Source organism: Bombina bombina, chromosome 6, assembly GCF_027579735.1.
Source record: "Bombina bombina isolate aBomBom1 chromosome 6, aBomBom1.pri, whole genome shotgun sequence".
NCBI lineage: Eukaryota > Metazoa > Chordata > Amphibia > Anura > Bombinatoridae > Bombina > Bombina bombina.
The window spans coordinates 739,099,186-739,122,781 of record NC_069504.1 but is presented as its reverse complement, the minus strand read 5'-3'; the positions used below and the strand labels follow the sequence as shown (position 1 = coordinate 739,122,781).

At 39.4% G+C, this 23,596-nt stretch overlaps 2 protein-coding genes across 2 annotated transcripts in view; both read left to right on the top strand.

Moving 5' to 3' along the window:
* BIN3 (bridging integrator 3) overlaps window positions 1-23,596 on the top strand; it is a 291,723-nt gene that overhangs the window by 135,169 nt on the left and 132,958 nt on the right. Inside the window, exon 2 of the mRNA XM_053717975.1 lies at window positions 22,017-22,062. Coding sequence (XP_053573950.1) covers window positions 22,017-22,062 — 46 coding nt within the window. The remainder of the gene's footprint in view (window positions 1-22,016; window positions 22,063-23,596) is intronic.
* LOC128663582 (thioredoxin-like) lies at window positions 23,216-23,584 on the top strand. Its single transcript, XM_053717976.1, has one exon. It carries the CDS (start codon window positions 23,276-23,278, stop codon window positions 23,582-23,584), a length of 309 nt encoding a protein of 102 aa, XP_053573951.1. The 5' UTR covers window positions 23,216-23,275.

Genomic DNA, 23,596 nt, shown 5'->3' with positions numbered 1-23,596 from the left:
ATACTGAATCCATTTCAAAACTTTGAACAGGTGTCTAAGGGGCCCTACCTTAAATATAAAATAATTCAAACTATTCTTCCTCTAGTGTAGGGGGATACGTTTATGTTCGCAATAGACTTGGATGCCTACCTTCACATTCCAATTCACCTTGATCATGTGAAGTTTCTTTCTGGACAAACTTTTTTTTTTTAAACTAGCTTTCTCCAACATAGGTGTGTCCGGTCCACGGCGTCATCCTTACTTGTGGGATATTCTCTTCCCCAACAGGAAATGGCAAAGAGCCCAGCAAAGCTGGTCACATGATCCCTCCTAGGCTCCGCCTTCCCCAGTCATTCTCTTTGCCGTTGCACAGGCAACATCTCCACGGAGATGGCTTAGAGTTTTTTGGTGTTTAAATGTAGTTTTTATTCTTCAATCAAGAGTTTGTTATTTTAAAATAGTGCTGGTATGTACTATTTACTCTGAAACAGAAAAGAGATGAAGATTTCTGTTTGTAAGAGGAAAATGATTTTAGCAACCGTTACTAAAATCCATGGCTGTTTCCACACAGGACTGTTGAGAGGAATTAACTTCAGTTGGGGGAAACAGTGAGCAGACTTTTGCTGCTTGAGGTATGACACATTTCTAACAAGACTTGGTAATGCTGGAAGCTGTCATTTTCCCTATGGGATCCGGTAAGCCATTTTTATTAAATAAGAATAAAGGGCTTCACAAGGGCTTTAAAGACTGGTAGACATTTTTCTGGGCTAAAACGATTGATTTATAAGCATTTTTAATAGTTTATAGCTTTGAGGGCCTTCTCTAATCATAGGCAGAGCCTCATTTTCGCGCCACTAATGCGCAGTTGTTTTTGAGAAGCAAGGCATGCAGATGCATGTGTGAGGAGCTCAGATACATAGAAAAAGCTTACTGAAGGCGTCATTTGGTATCGTATTCCCCTCTGGGCTTGGTTGGGTCTCAGCAAAGCAGATTCCAGGGACTGTATAGTGGTTAAATATAAAAACGGCTCCGGTTCCGTTATTTTAAGAGTTAAAGCTTTCAAATTTGGTGTGCAATACTTTTAAGGCTTTAAGACACTGTTGTGAAATTTTGGTGAATTTTGAACAATTCCTTCATACTTTTTCACATATTCAGTAATAAAGTGTGTTCAGTTTAAAATTTAAAGTGACAGTAACGGTTTTATTTTAAAACGTTTTTTGTACTTTGTTATCAAGTTTATGCCTGTTTAACATGTCTGAACTATCAGATAGACTATGTTCTGTATGTGAGGAAGCCAAGGTTCCTTCTCATTTAAATAGATGTGATGTATGTGACAAACAATTTAGAGAAAATGATGCCCAAGATGATTCCTCAAGTGAGGGGAGTAAGCATGGTACTGCATCATCCCCTCCTTCGTCTACGCCAGTCTTGCCCACACAGGAGGCCCCTAGTACATCTAGTGCGCCAATACTCCTTACTATGCAACAATTAACGGCTGTAATGGATAATTCTATCAAAAACATTTTAGCCAAAATGCCCACTTATCAGCGAAAGCGCGACTGCTCTGTTTTAGAAAATACTGAAGAGCATGAGGACGCTGATGATAATGGTTCTGACATGCCCCTACACCAGTCTGAGGGGGCCAGGGAGGTTTTGTCTGAGGGAGAAATTTCAGATTCAGGGAAAATTTCTCAACAAGCTGAACCTGATGTGATTACATTCAAATTTAAAATGGAACATCTCCGCGCTCTGCTTAAGGAGGTGTTGTCTACTCTGGATGATTGTGACAATTTGGTCATTCCAGAGAAATTATGTAAGATGGACAAGTTCCTAGAGGTCCCGGGGCCCCCCGAAGCTTTTCCTATACCCAAGCGGGTGGCGGACATTGTAAACAAAGAATGGGAAAGGCCCGGCATACCTTTTGTCCCTCCCCCTATATTTAAGAAATTGTTTCCTATGGTCGACCCCAGAAAGGACTTGTGGCAGACAGTCCCCAAGGTCGAGGGGGCGGTTTCTACTCTAAACAAACGCACTACTATCCCTATAGAAGATAGTTGTGCTTTCAAAGATCCTATGGATAAAAAATTAGAGGGTTTGCTTAAAAAGATGTTTGTTCAGCAAGGTTACCTTCTACAACCAATTTCATGCATTGTTCCTGTCACTACAGCAGCGTGTTTCTGGTTCGATGAACTAGAAAAGTCGCTCGATAAAGATTCTTCTTATGAGGAGATTATGGACAGAGTTCACGCTCTTAAATTGGCTAACTCTTTTACTTTAGACGCCACTTTGCAATTAGCTAGATTAGCGGCGAAAAATTCAGGGTTTGCTATTGTGGCGCGCAGAGCGCTTTGGCTAAAATCTTGGTCAGCGGATGCGTCTTCCAAGAACAAATTGCTTAACATACCTTTCAAGGGGAAAACGCTGTTTGGCCCTGACTTGAAAGAGATTATTTCAGATATCACTGGGGGTAAGGGCCGCGCCCTTCCTCAGGATAGGTCTTTCAAGGCTAAAAATAAACCAAATTTTCGTCCCTTTCGCAGAAACGGACCAGCCTCAAGTTCTACATCCTCTAAGCAAGAGGGTAATACTTCTCAAACCAAGCCAGCCTGGAGGCCAATGCAAGGCTGGAACAAAGGTAAGCAGGCTAAGAAACCTGCCACTGCTACCAAGACAGCATGAGATGTTGGCCCCCGATCCGGGACCGGATCTGGTGGGGGGCAGACTTTCTCTCTTCGCTCAGGCTTGGGCAAGAGATGTTCTGGATCCTTGGGCGCTAGAAATAGTCTCCCAAGGTTATCTTCTGGAATTCAAGGAGCTACCCCCAAGGGGGAGGTTCCACAGGTCTCAATTGTCTTCAGACCACATAAAAAGACAGGCATTCTTACATTGTGTAGAAGACCTGTTAAAAATGGGAGTGATTCATCCGGTTCCATTAGGAGAACAAGGGATGGGATTCTACTCCAATCTGTTCATAGTTCCCAAAAAAGAGGGAACATTCAGACCAATCTTAGATCTCAAGATCCTAAACAAATTTCTCAAGGATCCATCGTTCAAAATGGAAACCATTCGGACAATTCTTCCTACCATCCAGGAAGGTCAATTCATGACCACGGTGGATTTAAAGGATGCGTATCTACATATTCCTATCCACAAGGAACATCATCGGTTCCTAAGGTTCGCCTTTCTGGACAAGCATTACCAGTTTGTGGCACTTCCATTCGGATTAGCCACTGCTCCAAGAATTTTCACAAAGGTACTAGGGTCCCTTCTAGCGGTGCTAAGACCAAGGGGCATTGCAGTAGTACCTTACTTGGACGACATACTGATTCAAGCGTCGTCTCTACCACAAGCAAAGGCTCATACGGACATTGTCCTGGCCTTTCTCAGATCTCACGGGTGGAAAGTGAACGTAGAAAAAAGTTCTCTATCTCCGTCAACAAGAGTTCCCTTCTTGGGAACAATAATAGACTCCTTAGAAATGAGGATTTTTCTGACAGAGGCCAGAAAATCAAAACTTCTAAGCTCTTGTCAAGTACTTCATTCTGTTCTTCTTCCTTCCATAGCGCAGTGCATGGAAGTAATAGGTTTGATGGTCGCGGCAATGGACATAGTTCCTTTTGCGCGAATTCATCTAAGACCATTACAACTGTGCATGCTCAGTCAGTGGAATGGGGATTATACAGACTTGTCTCCGACGATACAAGTAGATCAGAGGACCAGAGATTCACTCCGTTGGTGGCTGACCCTGGACAACCTGTCACAAGGGATGAGCTTCCGCAGACCAGAGTGGGTCATTGTCACGACCGACGCCAGTCTGGTGGGCTGGGGCGCGGTCTGGGAACCCCTGAAAGCTCAGGGTCTTTGGTCTCGGGAAGAATCTCTTCTCCCGATAAATATTCTGGAACTGAGAGCGATATTCAATGCTCTCAAGGCTTGGCCTCAGCTAGCAAAGGCCAAATTCATACGGTTTCAATCAGACAACATGACGACTGTTGCGTATATCAACCATCAGGGGGGAACAAGGAGTTCCCTGGCGATGGAAGAAGTGACCAAAATAATTCAATGGGCGGAGACTCACTCCTGCCACTTGTCTGCAATCCACATCCCAGGAGTGGAAAATTGGGAAGCGGATTTTCTGAGTCGTCAGACATTTCATCCGGGGGAGTGGGAACTCCATCCGGAAATCTTTGCCCAAATAATTCAATTGTGGGGCATTCCAGACATGGATCTGATGGCGTCTCGTCAGAACTTCAAGGTTCCTTGCTACGGGTCCAGATCCAGGGATCCCAAGGCGACTCTAGTGGATGCACTAGTAGCACCTTGGAGCTTCAACCTAACTTATGTGTTCCCACCGTTTCCTCTCATTCCCAGGCTGGTAGCCAGGATCAAACAGGAGAGGGTATCGGTGATCTTGATAGCTCCTGCGTGGCCACGCAGGACTTGGTATGCAGATCTGGTGAATATGTCATCGGCTCCACCATGGAAGCTACCTTTGAGACAGGACCTTCTTGTTCAAGGTCCGTTCGAACATCCGAATCTGGCCTCACTCCAACTGACTGCTTGGAGATTGAACGCTTGATTTTATCAAAGCGAGGGTTCTCAGATTCTGTCATTGATACTCTTGTTCAGGCCAGAAAGCCTGTAACTAGAAAAATCTACCATAAAATATGGAAAAAATATATCTGTTGGTGTGAATCTAAAGGATTCCCATGGAACAAGATAAAAATTCCTAAGATTCTATCCTTTCTTCAAGAAGGTTTGGAGAAAGGATTATCTGCAAGTTCTTTGAAGGGACAGATTTCTGCTTTATCTGTTTTACTTCACAAAAAGCTGGCGGCTGTGCCAGATGTTCAAGCTTTTGTTCAGGCTCTGGTTAGAATCAAGCCTGTTTACAAACCTTTGACTCCTCCTTGGAGTCTCAATTTAGTTCTTTCAGTTCTTCAGGGGGTTCCGTTTGAACCCCTACATTCCGTTGATATCAAGTTATTATCTTGGAAAGTTTTGTTTTTGGTTGCAATTTCTTCTGCTAGAAGAGTTTCAGAGTTATCTGCTATGCAGTGTTCTCCTCCTTATCTGGTGTCCCATGCAGATAAGGTGGTTTTGCGTACTAAACCTGGTTTTCTTCCGAAAGTTGTTTCTAACAAAAATATTAACCAGGAGATAGTCGTGCCTTCTTTGTGTCCGAATCCAGTTTCAAAGAAGGAACGTTTGTTGCACAATTTGGATGTAGTTCGTGCTCTAAAATTCTATTTAGAGGCTACAAAGGATTTCAGACAAACATCTTCCTTGTTTGTTGTTTATTCTGGTAAAAGGAGAGGTCAAAAAGCAACTTCTACCTCTCTCTCTTTTTGGCTTAAAAGCATCATCCGATTGGCTTATGAGACTGCCGGACGGCAGCCTCCTGAAAGAATCACAGCTCATTCCACTAGGGCTGTGGCTTCCACATGGGCCTTCAAGAACGAGGCTTCTGTTGATCAGATATGTAAGGCAGCGACTTGGTCTTCACTGCACACTTTTACCAAATTTTACAAATTTGATACTTTTGCTTCTTCTGAGGCTATTTTTGGGAGAAAGGTTTTGCAAGCCGTGGTGCCTTCCATCTAGGTGACCTGATTTGCACCCTCCCATCATCCGTGTCCTAAAGCTTTGGTATTGGTTCCCACAAGTAAGGATGACGCCGTGGACCGGACACACCAATGTTGGAGAAAACAGAATTTATGTTTACCTGATAAATTACTTTCTCCAACGGTGTGTCCGGTCCACGGCCCGCCCTGGTTTTTTAATCAGGTCTGATGATTTATTTTCTCTAGCTACAGTCACCACGGTATCATATGATTTCTCCTATGCAAATATTCCTCCTTTACGTCGGTCGAATGACTGGGGAAGGCGGAGCCTAGGAGGGATCATGTGACCAGCTTTGCTGGGCTCTTTGCCATTTCCTGTTGGGGAAGAGAATATCCCACAAGTAAGGATGACGCCGTGGACCGGACACACCGTTGGAGAAAGTAATTTATCAGGTAAACATAAATTCTGTTTTTTTGAGACAATTAAAGTACAGGAAAATTAAAGTGTGATTATACCATAACATTTGTACAACAGGCAAAAAAGCTGGAAAATTAAATAATAGGAATAACAATTACAGATTATCCACAAGGATCAGTTAAACTTTCACATGTTCCATAACACTTTCTGGGTAAACATTATTGATTTATGGCTCTGACTTTTGGTTTGGCCATGGTTTACCAAGGCGTTAGGAGCCTTGATGATGGTGGTTCAGTCTCACGCCATTGCAGTGGGGCCCTACTTGGATGACATCCTGGTTCTGGTAAATTCCTTGCAAGAGGCAATAAAACACAGATGAATTATTGTTGCTACTTCACAACCATAAAGTGTGCACAAATGTTCGCAAGAGCTCTCTTGCCCTTCAAACTGTCCTATCTGTAGGTAATTTTGAAATAAAATTACGTTTTAAACTAGGCAGTTAAACTAAAGCACCAGCTTAATTGCAGTCTGATGGTTAATTGTAGAATAAAGCAATTTTGAAAGGGATAGTAAAGTCCAAATTAAACTTTCATGTTTTAGATAGGGCATGTTGTTTTAAACAACTTTCTAATTTACTTCTATCATCAAATTTGCTTTGTTCTCTTGTTATTCTTAGTTGAAGGCTAATACTAGGTATGCTCATATTCTAATTTTCTAAGCCCTTGAAGGCCGCCTCTAATTTGAATGCATTTGACAGTTTTTCACAGCTAGAGGGCGTTAGCTCATGTGTTTCATATAGATAACACTGTGCTCATGCACGTGAAGTTATTTAAGAGTCAGCACTATTTGCGTGAAATGCAAGTCTGTCAAAAGATCTGAGATAAGGAGGCAGTCTGCAGAAGCTTAGATACAAGGTAATTACAGAGGTAAAAAGTATATTAATATAACAGTGTTGCTTATGAAAAACTGGGGAATGGTAAATAAAGGGATTATCTATTTTTTTAAACAATAACATTTTTGGTGTTTACTATCCCTTTAAGTTTTATGATATATTGCAGCAATTGCAAATTGCATTGCAAGTAGCTGCATAGAAAAAATAACTTATGTTTTTAAAATGTCTCTTGAATAAATGTGTTTCCTTTGCTCTTGGTCTAACATTACATAATTGTAAGGTAAAAATATAGTAATAAAAAAAGGTTCATTGCTCACAAGATCGTTTACATTCAGGAGTCGCAGTTTTGCAGACCAGGAAAGGCTAGGGGGCGGGGTTGAAAACTCACCTGAGAGCCAATCAACAATCAGTGTGCTGTCACTTAGTAACCCTGCTCCGTATTCGACTGTTCTCTTCAAACAGTGCTTTGCTCTGGCTGCAGTGTGTTAAAGAGAACAGCATGATGTGGAGCAGCTCTGCAAAGTGAAAGCACAGTTCCTGTATGAGTCCCTTTCTTTCTGCAGATATGCTGTATTTTCTGTGATGGCTTCTCAGATCACAGCATGTTCTGCATTGGGGATTCATCATAGACGTGGTCTGCATAGTTAGAGATTTGGAGTTGATAGTTGCTTTTTATTAGTTCTTCACTAAGATTTGAGATCATTGTCTCTAGTAGCTGTTTTCTTTTCCATGCATACTTGAATATGAAACCCAATTTTTTTCTTTCACAATTCAACTAGAGCAGGCAATTTTAAGCAACTTTCTAATTTACTTATGTTATCTATTTTTCTTCATTCTCTTGGTATGTTTATTTAAAAGCAGGAACGTAAGCTTAGGAGCCGGACCATTTTTGGTTCAGCACCTGGGTAGCGCTTGCTGATTGGTGGCTAAATGGCCCAGGGTGCTTAACTAAAAGTGGGCAGGCTCCTAAGCTTACATTCCTGCGTTTACATATAAAGATACCAAGAGAACGGAGAACGAAGAAAAATAATAGGAGTAAATTAGAAAGTTGCTTAAAATTGAATGTTCTGCCTGAATCATGAAAGCAAACATTTGTGTTTAGTATCCCTTTAACACAATATTTTATCAGTTTGCATCTTTATTGCATCTTTTGGAAGGAATATTTAGCAGACTGTCATTCCTAAGACCTGGGGGTGCTTTTGCCTTATCCTCTCCTTTTGTAGGATTAAAAACTCCTTTAGTACCTAAAAATGTTATTGCCCCTAGAATGTGATGTAGACTTTAAAGGTACATGAAACTCAGAAATGTTTCTTTCACGATTTAGATAAAACCTAGTTTTATTTTTATTTTTTATTTTTTTTTATTTTTTTAAATATCTTTATTAAGCATAGCCATTTAAGTAACAGAATAAGTCAAAAATCGAAGAAAATAACATCTGTTAAGCATATATACGTCTCGCAGGACGCTCATAGTCTCCCAGGACCACCATAAGACATTAACATGTCAATACAAAGAAAACAGTTTTTAGACAGTCATGAGAAATGTTAATAAAATTTCTGTATCCAATAGGGACTACATAAATTAATAGAATGGCTAATTTTCAAAATTGAATAGTAAAATAACAAAAAAAACAAAAAAAAAAAACAAAAAAAAAAACAAAAGAAGAAAAAAAAAATAAAAATTAAAATTAGAAGAACAAGATCCACCCCTCCTCCTCATATAACCCAAAGTGCAAGTCACTATCTAAAGTAGTTATTCTCTGTCAAGGTTTATTCCACCAAATTTCTATTTCTAATCCAGGTATCTGAAAATTCACCATGTAGGACTAACTCTGCGAAGCTCACTGAAGCCAGAAAGGGTCTCAGAATCTGTCTCTGCACCGCACTTGGGTATGTCTTAATGACCGGAGCCCAGCCTATTAAGAACTCTTTAATTTTTCTTTCGGATACAAACTGACAATGAAAGGATTCAAAAATAATCTGGGCTTGAATATCCCCTAAAACTTGTGTCAAACTGGGGGGAGTCTTTACAATCCACTTTTTAAAAATATTATACCTAACTGTTAATATAATTGTATTTAGAATCCGCATTCTCTCCCTTCCTCTTATCTCCGGAAGTAACAACACTATATTTTCAAGAGAGAAAGTGGTAGAACTTGCAAAGACCCTGTTATACCAAAATTGGACTTTCAACCATAATTGAGAGATCTTTGGACAGGCCCATAACATGTGGCAAAGGTCGGCCCGGATAAATGCGCAGTGTTCACAACGGAAATTTTTATTAGGAAAATATTTAGCCATTGAGGCCGGAGATAAATATGAATTATTTAGTAGTTTTAAGTGAGATTCTTTCCAATTTGTAGGTATAGGCAATTTCGCCACTCTCGCAAGACTATTACTTATTCCCTCCGGATCTATAGAACTAATATAAGGGTACCAGAACTTAGTCCGTTTGTCTTCCTCCAGTATGCCTTGCTTAGTCAACATAATATCATAGATTAATGAAATTGATGAATCACCATGAATGAATTTCCTAATACAGGTCTTAAGTTCGGTCCAATCAGCTCTCTCACCAGTATGCCAATTCTGGGCATTAACAAAATGTCGAATCTGAAAATAAGCAAACCGCTGCAGCCTGGGAAGGGAAAATTGTTCCCTAATTGTTTCCCAGGGAAACATCAGTAGGTTGTCATCGAGTAGTTGATGAACATATTCTAATCCTTTGGCCTGCCATTCAAAGAAGCATTTCTGGTCTAAGCCGGGAAGGAACTGGGGATTCCCCCTGATTGGTAAGTAATCCGAAAAAGAGGAATCAATTTTGAGCAGTTTACAAAGTCTATACCAAGCAATAATAATATTCCTAAACGAGCTTAATGCCGATACCTCTGGCGAGAGAGACTGAGGAGTACAATGAATCAGGGCTTTCAGCGACCATGGTTCCACAAAATATGAGTCCAGATCAAAGGAAGTCACTAACTCAGCCCGAGAGATCCAATCAAGGATAATCTTACCCAAAGCGGCATAATTGTAAAGTCTAATATTGGGCAAAGCCAATCCTCCACCAGTGTATTTTTGCGCAAGCCTATTAAGCGATAATCGAGGCTTCTTAGATTTCCATATAAACTTTGAGAACCAGGCTGCCAGTTTCTTCAAATCCTTATTCAGAATCAACAGAGGTAGATTTTGCAGGTAATAAAGAATTTTTGGAAAGATTATGGTTTTAATCAAAGTAACAGAGGCTGTAAGTGATAAAGGAAATGCTGTCCAAATCTTAAGATCCTCTTGGATTTTCTGAAATAACCCACCAAAGTTGGCCTGGTACCACAATTTTGGATTTCTATTGATCTCTAATCCCAAATAACGAACCGTGTCTACTTCATGAAAGATTGTTGCATGTTGGTTTGGACACCGCGTCCCAAGCCACATCAATTCGCTCTTCTCCATATTGATCTTGTAGCCTGCAAATGTACTAAATTGATTAATCACCAATATCACATTTGGGATAGTATCCACAGGTTTATTAAGAAAAAGTAAGATGTCATCTGCATAGAGTAGTATTTTCAGACTCTGACTTCCTAACGGGATCCCTGGCAGGATCTCACGTAACTTAATGGCTAAGGGTTCTAATACTATATTAAAAAGCAGAGGGGAGAGCGGGCAGCCCTGTCTTGTTCCTCTTTGAAGATGGATCTTAGGAGAAATCGTACCATTGACTAATAAATATGAGATAGGGTTCTGATAAATCTTACGAATAAAGTCAGGGAAGTTACCGATAAAACCAAATTTACAAAGAGCTGAAAACATATGTTTCCAAGAGATACAATCAAATGCTTTGACTGCGTCTAAGGTAAGAACCGCTATATTTTTTAAATCAGACCTCTCCCTGCCCTGTTCTGAGTTCCAGATAAAATCAACTAAAGTTGTTAGTTTCCTTATATTCTTAGAAGAACACCGAGAAGGCATGAAACCCACCTGATCTGCATGGATAAGTTTCTCCAGACATAGCACCAATCTACAGGATAGAATAGAAGCAAGTATTTTATAGTCAGCGTTAAGGACTGAAATAGGCCTATAAGAGGCCGGGTCTTCTGGATTTTTCCCTTTTTTGAGAATTAATGAGATATTAGCGGCCGAAAAAATCGAGGAGGGTATATTACCCGCTATGTAATAACTATTATATAGCTTTTCTAATATAGGGACTAATAGCTCAGATAGAGTTTTATAGAATTCTATAGGTAATCCGTCAGGACCTGCTGCCTTATTCAATTTTGCCCTAGATATTGCACTACTAATCTCTTCGGCTGAAATTGGGGCATTCAACATATCTAGCTCGTCAAGTTGAATTTTGGGTACCGAGATCGAGGACCAGAAGTTTGTTTCATTGTCATGATTAACCTCTCCTTCTGCATATAAGGATCGGTAAAAATCATGAAAAATTCCTGCGATTTCAGCTGTGTCTGATGTACATTTGCCCCTGTGCTGTATCACAGGGATAAGATTTTTATTTTTCTTAGCTTTAACTAATCTTGCGAGACTTTTAGCTGAGCTGCCATGAATGCTCTTAAATCGAAGATTGATTTTTAACTCTTCTTCCTGATGTTTTTGATGCAATACGGAATCTCTCTCTTTCTTGGCAATTACATATAAATTCCAGTTATTCCTAGTACGCTGACACCGATAGTTCCTAAAAGCATTCCTTACCTGGTTAGATAATTGGACATCTCTGGCCCTTATTTTTTTATTCCTAGCATACAAGAATCCCTTAATTTCACCCCGTAAAACCGCTTTACCGGCTTCCCAAAAAGTTTGAATTTTATGCTGATAGGCTGAATTAAACCCTGAGTATTCCTCCCATTTTTCTTTCATCCAACCGGTAAATCTAGGATCATTAGATAAAAACCTGGGATAAAATAGTCTAGGGCTCCTAGCGCCAATCCTGTCTTGCGAGAGCAGCGAAACTGAAATTATTGCATGATCTGAAATCATAATCTCTCCAATCTCGGCCTCCAGACTACCACTAGAGGAAGAGACTGAAATCAAGAACAAATCTATGCGGGAAAATGTTCTATGGGCCTTGGATTCACAGGTAAAATTTTGTAAATCCGGATTCAACCTGCGCCACACATCATGTACCTGTAACTTCTGACAAAATTTCAAGAAATATTTTGAACTTCTCTTATTCTCCGACATATTTTTAGATGAAAGTCTATCAATTTCCGGATATAAGGTCATATTAAAATCCCCACCAATTATTAAGTTCTCTTTGACATACGGAAATAACTTAATTTTAATTTTATCCCAAAATTCAGGATTGAATTTATTGGGGCCATAAATATTACACAAAATAAATTTGGTCTTATTTATACAGATGTGTAAAATAATAAATCTGGCTTCAGGGTCTATCTGAACCTAGTTTTAAACAACTTTCCAATTTACTTCTGTAATTTAGTTTGCATCATTCTCTTTGAATCCTTTGTTGAAAAGGATACCTAGATAGGCTCAGGAGCAGCGATGCACTACTGGGATCAAGCTGTTTATTACTGACTGCATATATATAACATCTTATTGCTCACCTGATGTGTTCAGCTAGCTCACAGTAGTGCAATGCTGCTCCTTCAAAAAATGATACCTAGAGAATGAAGCAAATTTGATATTAGAAATAAATTGGAAAGTTGTTTAAAATTGTTTGCTCTATCTCAATCATGAAAGAAAAATGTTGAGTTGCATGTCATAGAAGTTTTAAAGGAGGCGTGGAACTGAAGCCCCTTTAGTCTGTTCATATTTCTATCTGAAGTGTAAGCTTAATTTATTCTCAGACGAGCCTTATCCATATTCAAGGCATTCTTTATTTCCCTTACTGTATTTGTCCCTACCACCACTTTGAAAGTCTATTTTATCAATCAGATAGTCCAGTGTTCTCCCCAGAACCTATTTAGCGGGTGCACCATGCGCTGATTTTACTGACCACCCGGCTAAAATTATAGCCAGTAATAAAAATGTTCATTTTTATTGCACAAATTATCATTAAATACATTTATGTTAAATTATGCAATCTGTGGAGAACACTGTACTCTGTGCTCTTACAAATGACTTCTGTACTTATTAACTATTTTTGTTTGATATCGCCTCCTTTTCTTCTCTTCTGTAAAGTATTCAGATTACGGTCATGGTCTCTTTCCTTATAAGTTTTATATATGGCAACATATCACGACCCACCTTGGAACCTTACTTTCTAACTTTAGAGTTTGATTAATTTTGCCTAGACTCTGCAGCCAGCAAAGACTAAACAATTCAGTGTTCTCCAAAGAAAGTTTTGCTAGACGGATGGCATAATGAAGTATCCCTTGTGGGGGTAGATTAATACTTTGCTATTTTATGTTGTTTATACATGTTACTTAAAGGGACAGTCTAGGCCAAAATAAACTTTCATGATTCAGATAGAGCATGTAATTTTAAACAGTTTTCCAATTTACTTTTATCACCAATTTTGCTTTGTTCGCTTGGTGTTTTTAGTTGAAAGCTTAAAGGGACACTGTACCCAAAATTTTTCTTGCGTGATTCAGATTGAGCATGAAATTTTAAGCAACTTTCTAATTTACTCCTATTATCAAATTTTCTTCATTCTCTTGGTATCTTGATTTGAAATGCAAGAATGTAAGTTTAGATGCCGGTCCATTTTTGGTGAACAACCTGGGTTGTCCTTGCTGATTGGTGGATAAATTCATCCACCAATAAAAAAGTGCTGTCCATAGTACTGAAACCATAAAAAAGCTTAGATGCCTTCTTTTTCAAATAATGATAGCAAGAGAACGAAGAAAAATTGATAATAGGAGTAAATTAGAAAGTTGCTTAAAATTGCATGCTCTTTCTGAATTACAAAAGAAAAAATTTGGGTTCAGTGTCCCTTTAACCTAGGAGGTTCATATGCTAATTTCTTAGACCTTGAAGGCCACCTCTTTTCAGAATGCATTTTAACAGTTTTTCACCACTAGAGGGTGTTAGTTCACGTGTTTCATATAGATAACACTGTGCTCGTGCACGTGAAGTTATCTGGGAGCAGGCACTGATTGGCTAAACTGCAAGTCTGTCAAAAGAACTGAAAAAGAACTGAAAAAGAACTGAAATAAAGGGGCAGTTTACAGAGGCTTAGATACAAGATAATCACAGAGGTTAAAAGTATATTAATATAACTGTTGGTTATGCAGAACTGGGGAATAGGTAATAAAGGGATTATCTATCTTTTAAAACAATAGAAATTCTGGTGTAGACTGTCCCTTTAAGCTATCTAAAAGCACAAATTATTTGTATCATTTATCATAAATTGATTTAATGATAATGTGTGCAATAAACATGGGGGGGGAAGCTATTGGCTCATTTTAGCCAGGTAGTCTGTAAAATCAGCTGGGTGGTGTGCCCATTAAATAGTTCCTGGTGAGAACAATTTTTTGTATGTAGGTTGGAGGAGCAAAGTGTGACCAGGGATTGCATTTCAGCATGCAATACATAATAAACTGAATCCCTCTGATACATGAGGAATTATGTGATAGTATAACATCACAAATTTGGTGGTGATTGTTGAATTTTTTTTACTTTATTTCACAGATGAAAAGTCATTATACTGTGCATTAAACTCCCCTTTTAATTTGTTCCCAATGATCCATTCTTCCTGCTGGAGTGTATTAAATTATTTACATATATGTCCTTTACCTTTTATATAGGCATTTGAAATAGCCTGTGGTATCCCTTTCTGTACTTAAAGTTTCTATACATAAAGGGACTGTTTATTCAAAATTAAACTTTCATGATTCAGATAGAGAATGCAATTTTAAACAACTTTCCAATTCACTTTTATAATCAAATTTGCTTAGTTTTATTTGTATTCTTTGTTGAAAGATTAACCTAGGTAGGCTGATATGCTAATTTCTAAAACCTTGAAGGCCGCCCCTTATTTTAATGCATTTGGCAGTTTTTCACAGCTAGAGGGCTTAAAGGGACACTGAACCCAATTTTTTTTTTCTTTCGTGATTCAGATAGAGAATGCAATTTTAAACAACTTTCCAATTCACTTTTATAATCAAATTTGCTTAGTTTTATTTGTATTCTTTGTTGAAAGATTAACCTAGGTAGGCTGATATGCTAATTTCTAAAACCTTGAAGGCCGCCCCTTATTTTAATGCATTTGGCAGTTTTTCACAGCTAGAGGGCTTAAAGGGACACTGAACCCAATTTTTTTTTCTTTCGTGATTCAGATAGAGCATGCAATTTTAAGCAACTTTCTAATTTACACCTATTATCAATTTTTCTTCGTTCTCTTGCTTTCTTTATTTGAAAAGGAAGGCATCTAGGCTATTTTTCTGGTTCAGAACCATGGAAAGCACTTGTTTATTGGTAGGTGAATTTACCCACCAATCAGCAAGAACAAACCAGTTTGTTCACCAAAAATGAGCCGGCATCTAAACTTACATTCTTGCATTTCAAATAAAGATACCAAGAGAATGAAGACATTTTGATAATAGGAGTCAATTAGAAAGTTGCTTAAAATTGCATGCTCTATCTGAATCACAAAAGAAAAAATTTGGGTTCAGTGTCCCTTTAAGTTTGTGTGCCATACAGATAACATTGTGACCACACCCATGGATTTTCAAGTGAGAGTGCAGTGATTGGCTAAATGCAGGTCTGTCAAAAGAACTAAAATAAGGGGGCAGTCTGCAAAGGCTTAGATACAAGGTAATCACAGAGGGAGAAAGTATTTTAATATAACCGTGTTGGTTATGCAAAACAGGGGAATGGGTAATAAAGGGATTATCTATCTTTTTAAACAATAACAATTCTAGAGTAGACTGTCCCTTTAAGTATAGGCTATAGAAAAGCTGTGTAAACATAACCAGCAGAAGAAATTACACTCCCAGTGGGAGTTAGGAGAGATAATTAATTTCTGATTGTTCTCTCTATTGGGATTTGGTATACAACCATATATAAGATAATGAAGCCTTTGTGTGTACAGACAGTAATAAAATAATGAGACTGATTTGCCTGCAAACTCAACCCATTTTGATGGGTTGTGGTGTCAAAGATCACAAGTGGTTATTTCATATAAAACATTAACTGAAAGAAGCAATTTCTCATACATTTTTATACTCTGCAGCTGGTATAACAAGTCATTGAAAAAACAATTTGTACAGTCTACTGTCCCTTTTAAAAAAGCAGTGGCAAGTAAGTGGCCACCTATAGGGTTACCTCTAAAAACAAGTGTTTTCTTCCCCACTCCCCTTACCATTTAAAGGGACATTAAACAGCTAGGCACACTTACAAACGCACTGTTACTACTCACCATGGTATTGTTTTTTGTCCTATATCTGCAGCTGTCTTCAAAGCTAATTTTAACCCTTTTTTGGTAAGGGTTCCACATTTTCCTATTGGGAGCCACCATCTTGGAGCTTAGGTATCTTTGAACTCTCTGACACAAAAAGGTGCTTTTTGACAGCAGTATTGTGCACTTCATGTTAGCATGCAGGATACCATGTGTGAGCTTTGGTTGCATTGCTCTCTCTTACTCATGTGGCCTTTTTTTATGATTGTTTTGTAACTTTTAAACTTAAACTTCCTGCTGAGTATTGTGTAAGATAACCTGAAGCATAAGATACTGTTAAAGGGATAGTCTAGTCAAAAATAATTTTTCATGATTCGGATAGAGCATGCAATTTTAAGCATCTTTCTAATTTACTCCTATTATCAATTTTTTTTCCGTTCTCTTGGTATCTTTATTTTAAAAAGCTTAGAAGCTGGCCCATTTTTGGTTCAGCACCTGGGTAGCGCTTGCTGATTGGATGGCTTCATTTATACACCATTTAGCAAGCGCTACCCAGGTGCTGAAACAAAAATGGTCTGCCTTCTAAGCTTACATTCCAGGTTTTTAAAATAAAGATACCAAGAGAACGAAGAAAATTGATAATAGGAGTAAATTAGAAAGTTGCTGAAAATTGCATGCTCTATCTGAATCATGAAAGTTTAATTTTGACTATACTATCTCTTTAAAGCTGGTGTTCTGTCAGAATTAGCTACCCATCAGAAAAAGCTACCCCACCACTGCGCATGTGCTATTTTACGCACTACATTCCATATCTGTAACACAAATATTTTTGGAATGTTGGGACCTCAGAGCTATATAGGGTAGCTTTCCATATTAATGGGAGGAGAGTCCACGGCTTCATTCATTACTTGTGGGAATTAAGAACCTGGCCACCAGGAGGAGGCAAAGACAGAGGCGTAACTAGAAACCACAGGGCCCAGGTGCAAGAATCTAAGAAGGGCCCCCCCCCCCAAAAAAAAGAAGTGAATTTGATACATATCTTTTATTTTTTTAGATTTAACACAGAAAAAAAATGTGAATCAGATTATTTGTCTGCAAAAGGAGATACCCTGTGTCCACAGTCTGTGAGATGGTCTGACCCCCTATTACTGTATATAGTAACACTGTTTAACCCACCAATACTGTATATAGTGAGTCAGTGACACAGTCTGTAATCTGGCCTGACCCTACCCGCTCCAGCACTTTATAAAGTGACCACAGTAGTCTGTGACATAGTTCAGCCCCCCCGTACTATATATATAGTGGTACTGTATAGACTGACACTGTTTACCCCGCCCCCCCCCCCCCCATGCTGTAGTAACAAGGTCTGTAATTTGCTGGTTCCACAAACATATACACACACACACACATACATGCATAAATACACACACAGACACATACACACACATAAATACCAATGGGTAAAACAGAAACACTAACCCCTGTAGTCAGAAACACTAGTGAAGCATCATGTCGCACTCACATGATATCAGTGCAGGCAGTGGCAGGTCAACGTTTTTTATTGTAAATTTTTTTTTTTTAAGCTGGGCCCCCACCCTTGGGGGCCCAGTCGCAATTACGACCTCTGCACCCCCTGTAGTTTTGTCCCTGGGCAAAGACACCCCAGCCAAAGGCTTAAATACCTCCCCCACATCCCCCAGTCATTCTTTGCCTTTCATCACAGGAGGTTGGCAGAGAAGCATAGATGTCATTCTATACGCCAGGTTCCATCTCCGTCCTCTTTAGTTGTGCATGTTGAGACAATGGAACGGCGATCACTCAGATCTATCCCAACAGATCTCTCTGGACAAGCGAATGAGGGAATCCCTCTCTTGGTGGATCTGTCCAGACCAACTGTCCCACAAAAGCTACTCCACATGCACTGTGTAAGGTCACGGCATTCCAAACATATTTGTAATACAGGTTTGGAATGTGGTGATGTGAAATAGTGCATGCGCAGTGGTAGGGTAGCTTATTCTGACAGGTCACCAACAACAGAACTCATCTATGAATATTCATATATGTGAGCTCAAAAGTTAGGACACCCAGTATGAAAATCAGAACTCCACCAGCTGATGACTGTAACGAGATAAAACAAGAGAATGGCTCTGAAGAGAGCAGCAGGCACAGGAGGAAAAACAATAATATCGGGAGTAATAACCATATAGGGGAAGTTGTGTCTAGCAGTTTAACGTTCCTTTAATCATCTTCCCTTCCACAGCTTTCTCCTACATTGTTGTGACCGGTCCACGGCTTCATCCTTACTTGTGGGAATATTCTCTTCCCTAACAGGAAATGGCAAAGAGAGCACAGCAAAAGCTGCCCATATAGCCCCCCCTCTGGCTCCGCCCCCCAGTCATTCTCTTTGCCGCTCTGAACAAGTAGCATCTCCACGGGGATGGTAAAGAGTATGTGGTGCTTTAAAATTCTATTTAGATGCAACAAAAGATTTCAGACAGACTTCATCGTTGTTTGTCGTTTATTCTGGTAAGAGGAGAGGACAGAAAGCTACTGCTACCTCTCTTTCTTTTTGGCTGAAAAGCATCATCCGATTGGCTTATGAGACTGCCGGAAGGCAGCCTCCTGAACGAATTACAGCTCACTCTACTAGAGCTGTGGCTTCCACATGGGCCTTCAAGAACGAGGCTTCTGTTGATCAGATATGTAAGGTAGCGACTTGGTCTTCTCTGCACACTTTTGCCAAATTTTACAAATTCGATACTTATGCTTCTTCGGAGGCTATTTTTGGGAGAAAGGTTTTGCAAGCCGTGTTGCCTTCCGTTTAGGTAACCTGACTTGTTCCCTCCCTTCATCCGTGTCCTAAAGCTTTGGTATTGGTTCCCACAAGTAAGGATGAAGCCCTGGACCGGACACACCATTGTAGGAGAAAACAGAATTTATGCTTACCTGATAAATTTCTTTCTCCTACGGTGTGTCCGGTCCACGGCCCGCCCTGGCTTTTTAGTCAGGTTTCAATTTTTTTTTTTATATACACTACAGTCACCACGGCACCCTTTGGTTTCTCCTTTTTCTCCTAACCGTCGGTCGAATGACTGGAGGGCGGAGCTATATGGGCAGCTTTTGCTGTGCTCTCTTTGCCATTTCCTGTTAGGGAAGAGAATATTCCCACAAGTAAGGATGAAGCCGTGGACCGGACACACCGTAGGAGAAAGAAATTTATCAGGTAAGCATAAATTCTGTTTTTGTTGTTGGCCCAACCAATGTAAGAGTTAAAAGTACAGTTTGGCTCTTTGAATACAGTTTTTTTATCACTATATTATAATTATATGATTTCTTTTGGCTAGGGGAAAAAAAAAAAAAGTAGATTTGCTGCCGGACACACACTGCTATACATAGCAAAGAACACTAACATCATTTTAGATTTCCGAAGCAGATATATATATATATATATATATATATATATATAACAGACAGTCAATAGGTTAGGCACTCCATAATCCAAAACAAGTCATCTCCCAGGGTGCAAACTCCACATGGTATCCAAAATTAGTATCAAAGAAACGAAGGCACTCACTGGTTAATAAAGTTAAAATATAACCTTTAATGTCACTTAGTAAAAAGCAAAACTTTTAGAGGATATTTCATCCTCTTTGTCAAATGCATAATACAGCAATAATCTGGACCAAAAAGCTGTACTTATCTAAATCACCAAACCTTAAATACCCAGCGTGCATTGTCCTCCGGTGTCGAGCCGCATCTGCGGCCCATGTGCTAGGTCACCTATTGATGACATCATCAGCATGCGTCTCACGCCGACTGTGCATATTCAAGGGGCGTGTTTTCTATTGACAGCCCAACATCCAATCGCAATACGCACTATATGTCAGATTCTGTGTCACTAAGACTGATTCTTATGCAGCACAGTGGGAGGACAATATTTAAAACATATTAAAACCATATTAGAAAACATATCGTAAAAGTGATCAATGGTAAAGTGCGATCAGAGAAGCCCTTGTGAAAGGTGACTCTGATCAGCCAGTTGCACGCCACTTTGCCCATTTTCGAACATAGCGTCTCTAGTTTAAGGACCATGTTGATTGATCAAGTGCCGCTGTTATCACGTGGAGCAAATAGGGTGAAACGTCTGCTCCGATTGGAGACCAGATGGATCTACACTCTGGATACTGTAGCCCCTAAGGGGTTAAATACGATGCTGGACTTTGGGACATTTTATCTGAGTCATATATGATTATCGTCTAATATGCCTATAAGACATACCACAATACCCCAATGGAGCATTTGGCTTACACACCTATGGTTACGACGTGTTATCCGTCTAAGGACTGTATCTGTTGTTTTATCTGACCGCCTAAGTCCTCTTAAAAAGTTTCTACCATATTACTTGAAACATGATTGATAGTTACATGTAGTATTAGGTATGGATATATCACACTTTACCATCGATCACTTTTACGATATGTTTTTAATATGGTTTTAATATGTTTTAAATATTGTCCTCCCACTGTGCTGCATAAGAATCCGATGACGTCCAGGATCACAACAGTGTTCCTTAGTCTTAGTGACACAGAATCTGACATATAGGGGCATATCTATCAAGCTCCATACTGAGCTTGAAACCCCGTTTCTGGCGAGCCTTCAGGCTCACCAGAAACACCAGTTATGAAGCAGCGGTCTAGATACCGCTGCTCCATAACCTGTGCGGACAGAGATCGCCACAATTCAACCTGATCTAATGCGATCGGGTTGATTGACACCCCCGATTGGCCGCGAATCTGCAGGGGGCATCATTGCACCAGCAGCTCACAAGAGCTGCTGGTGCAATGCTGAATACAGAGAGCGTATTGCTGTCCGCATTCAGCGAGGTCTGTCGGACGGATCAGGTCCGACAGACCTTTGATAAATATCCCCCATAGTGCGTATTGCGATTGGATGTTGGGCTGTAAATAGAAAACATGCTCCTTTAATAAGGCAAGTATCCCCCCGTGTATGAAAAGACAGATTACACAAACAGGAGCAAGTAGGAATCTTAGACTTCGGTCTACATTTGATAATTTGAAGTTTGATTAGGAGTCTGAAAATCAGCACAATGTTATTAAAAATAAGCAAAACTATACATTGTTACAAAAACACTCCCAGATGGGCTATATAAATGGTTAATCTACAAAACATGTATGCAAAGAAAAATCTAGTGTACTCTACAATGTTCCTTTAACCAAAGTAAATAAAAGTGATATTCCTGTAATTATACACAATAATAAATCTCTCTCTCTCTCTCTCTCTCTCTCTCTCTCTCTCTCTCTCTCTCACTAACTCCTCACTCACTCACTCACTCCTCACTCACTCACTCACTCACTCTCATAAAAATACAAAAAGGTATTAAATAATTAGCCTCAAAAGTCGATATTTCAGCTTCAACTGCTTAGGTATGGCCAAAAGTTTCTGGCTCCTAGAATGTAAACAAATTTGTTGAGCCCTGCAATATTGTGTATAACTATGTGTTTAAAGCCTGTAAATGGGTTAAACACATGCATAGTTAAAGCACACGGGATAGCAGCAATACTGGGAGCTATCTGATCAGATCGGTTGAGCCAATGACAAGAGGCATATGTATGTAACCACCAATCAATAGCTATCTCCCAAAAGTGTGTTGCTGCTTCTTAGCCTACCTACCTAGCTGTGCTTTGTTTTTAATTTTAATAGAAAACTCTCTTAAAATTGAATTTTGACTTTCATGTCAGGGAAAAAAAAGCACAAAACCTATGATATTAAGGTTATAATATTTAGACCTGTATGTAGATCATCTAACTGTTTTGTCTTTGTCTTTCTCTCTCAGGAACCCTTTCAAACCTGGACCAAAAAAGCAAATTATTCCAAAAACTGTAAGTTTCTAGATTTTATATTTAAGACACTGATTCTAAAGTATATACTAAAGTTAAAGTTTTAAAAGTGAAATCACCATTCAGATATTTATCATGTTTGCCATACTAACAAACCTGTTGATGACACTCACGTGTCCAACCCTAGGGGGCGCTCTAATATCCAAAAAACTGTAAATATAAATGTATTATATTGATACAGACTATAGTTATATATGCACAAACAATGTGTAAATAAAAGGTGTTAACCATAGAGCATATCACATTTTACAATATCTTATCTGAGTCCACTGGACAATTCGAAAAAGTCTGAATAGGTTCTTCTATGTTAGTCAAGATTTCCCCAGACAATGTGGTCCAGATTATCCCAGACAATGTGGTCCAGATTATCCCAGACATGGTGGCCCAGATTATCCCAGACAATGTGGCCCAGATTATCCCAGACAATGTGGCCCAGATTATCCCAGACAATGTGGCCCAGATTATCCCAGACAATGTGGCCCAGATTATCCCAGACAATGTGGTCCAGATTATCCCAGACAATGTGGTCCAGATTATCCCAGACAATGTGGTCCAGATTATCCCAGACAATGTGGTCCAGATTATCCCAGACAATGTGGTCCAGATTATCCCAGACAATGTGGTGTTGGCAGCTCCTCTCCAATAACAGAGAAAAAACAGGAATCTGTGAAAAGGAATTGCAAACAAGAGGGCGTCTCACATGCATATGAGATGCACAAAACAATTTACATGAAACATTTTGAAAATATGTCCATTTAAGAATTGTAGATTAGACATATACATCGTTGGATTTCCAAAACCCGGGAATCTTTAAATTATTTTTATTTGATACTATTCACAACCATTTGCAGCCACTTAAAGGGATTGTAAAGTCATAATTAAACATTCTTGATTCGGATAGAGCATTTGTTTTTAAACAACTTTCCAATTTACTTTGATTAACAAATTTGCTTTGTTCTCTTGTTAGCCTTTGCTAAGAGTAAATCTAGGTAGGCTGATAGGAGTTCTGGAGTGTGCACTTGTCTTCAGCAGTCTATGGCAGTAGTTTTTATATCTATGTATAACATTGCTGACGCCCTTGGTAAGATCTGCCTCTGGATCAGCCCCGTTGCCTTCCATCTCTTGTCCAAGCCTTGCGTCTGCTGCAGTCTGTATTAACACACCGGCCTCCTCGCTGTCACTGCACACCCGCAACATGGTCCGACACATTGAGAATTTGGAAGAATTCAAAAAAGCTTTGGTTGATGCTGGGAACAAGCTTGTGGTTGTTGACTTCACAGCTACATGGTGTGGTCCTTGCAAAATGATTGCTCCTTTCTTTAAGGGCCTTAGTGAAAAATATCCAGATGTCGTTTTTCTTAAAGTGGATGTGGATGATGCACAGGATGTTGCTGCAGACTGTGATATCAAATGCATGCCATCCTCCCATTTCTACAAGAATGGTGAAAAAGTACATGATTTCAGTGGAGCCAATCAGGAGCAAAAGGTTGTGGACCTGAAATAAATTAATATTTTA

Bases quoted from the DNA above. Each gene is read 5' to 3' on its own strand.
- LOC128663582 (XM_053717976.1), top strand. From the start codon at position 23,276: ATGGTCCGACACATTGAGAATTTGGAAGAATTCAAAAAAGCTTTGGTT.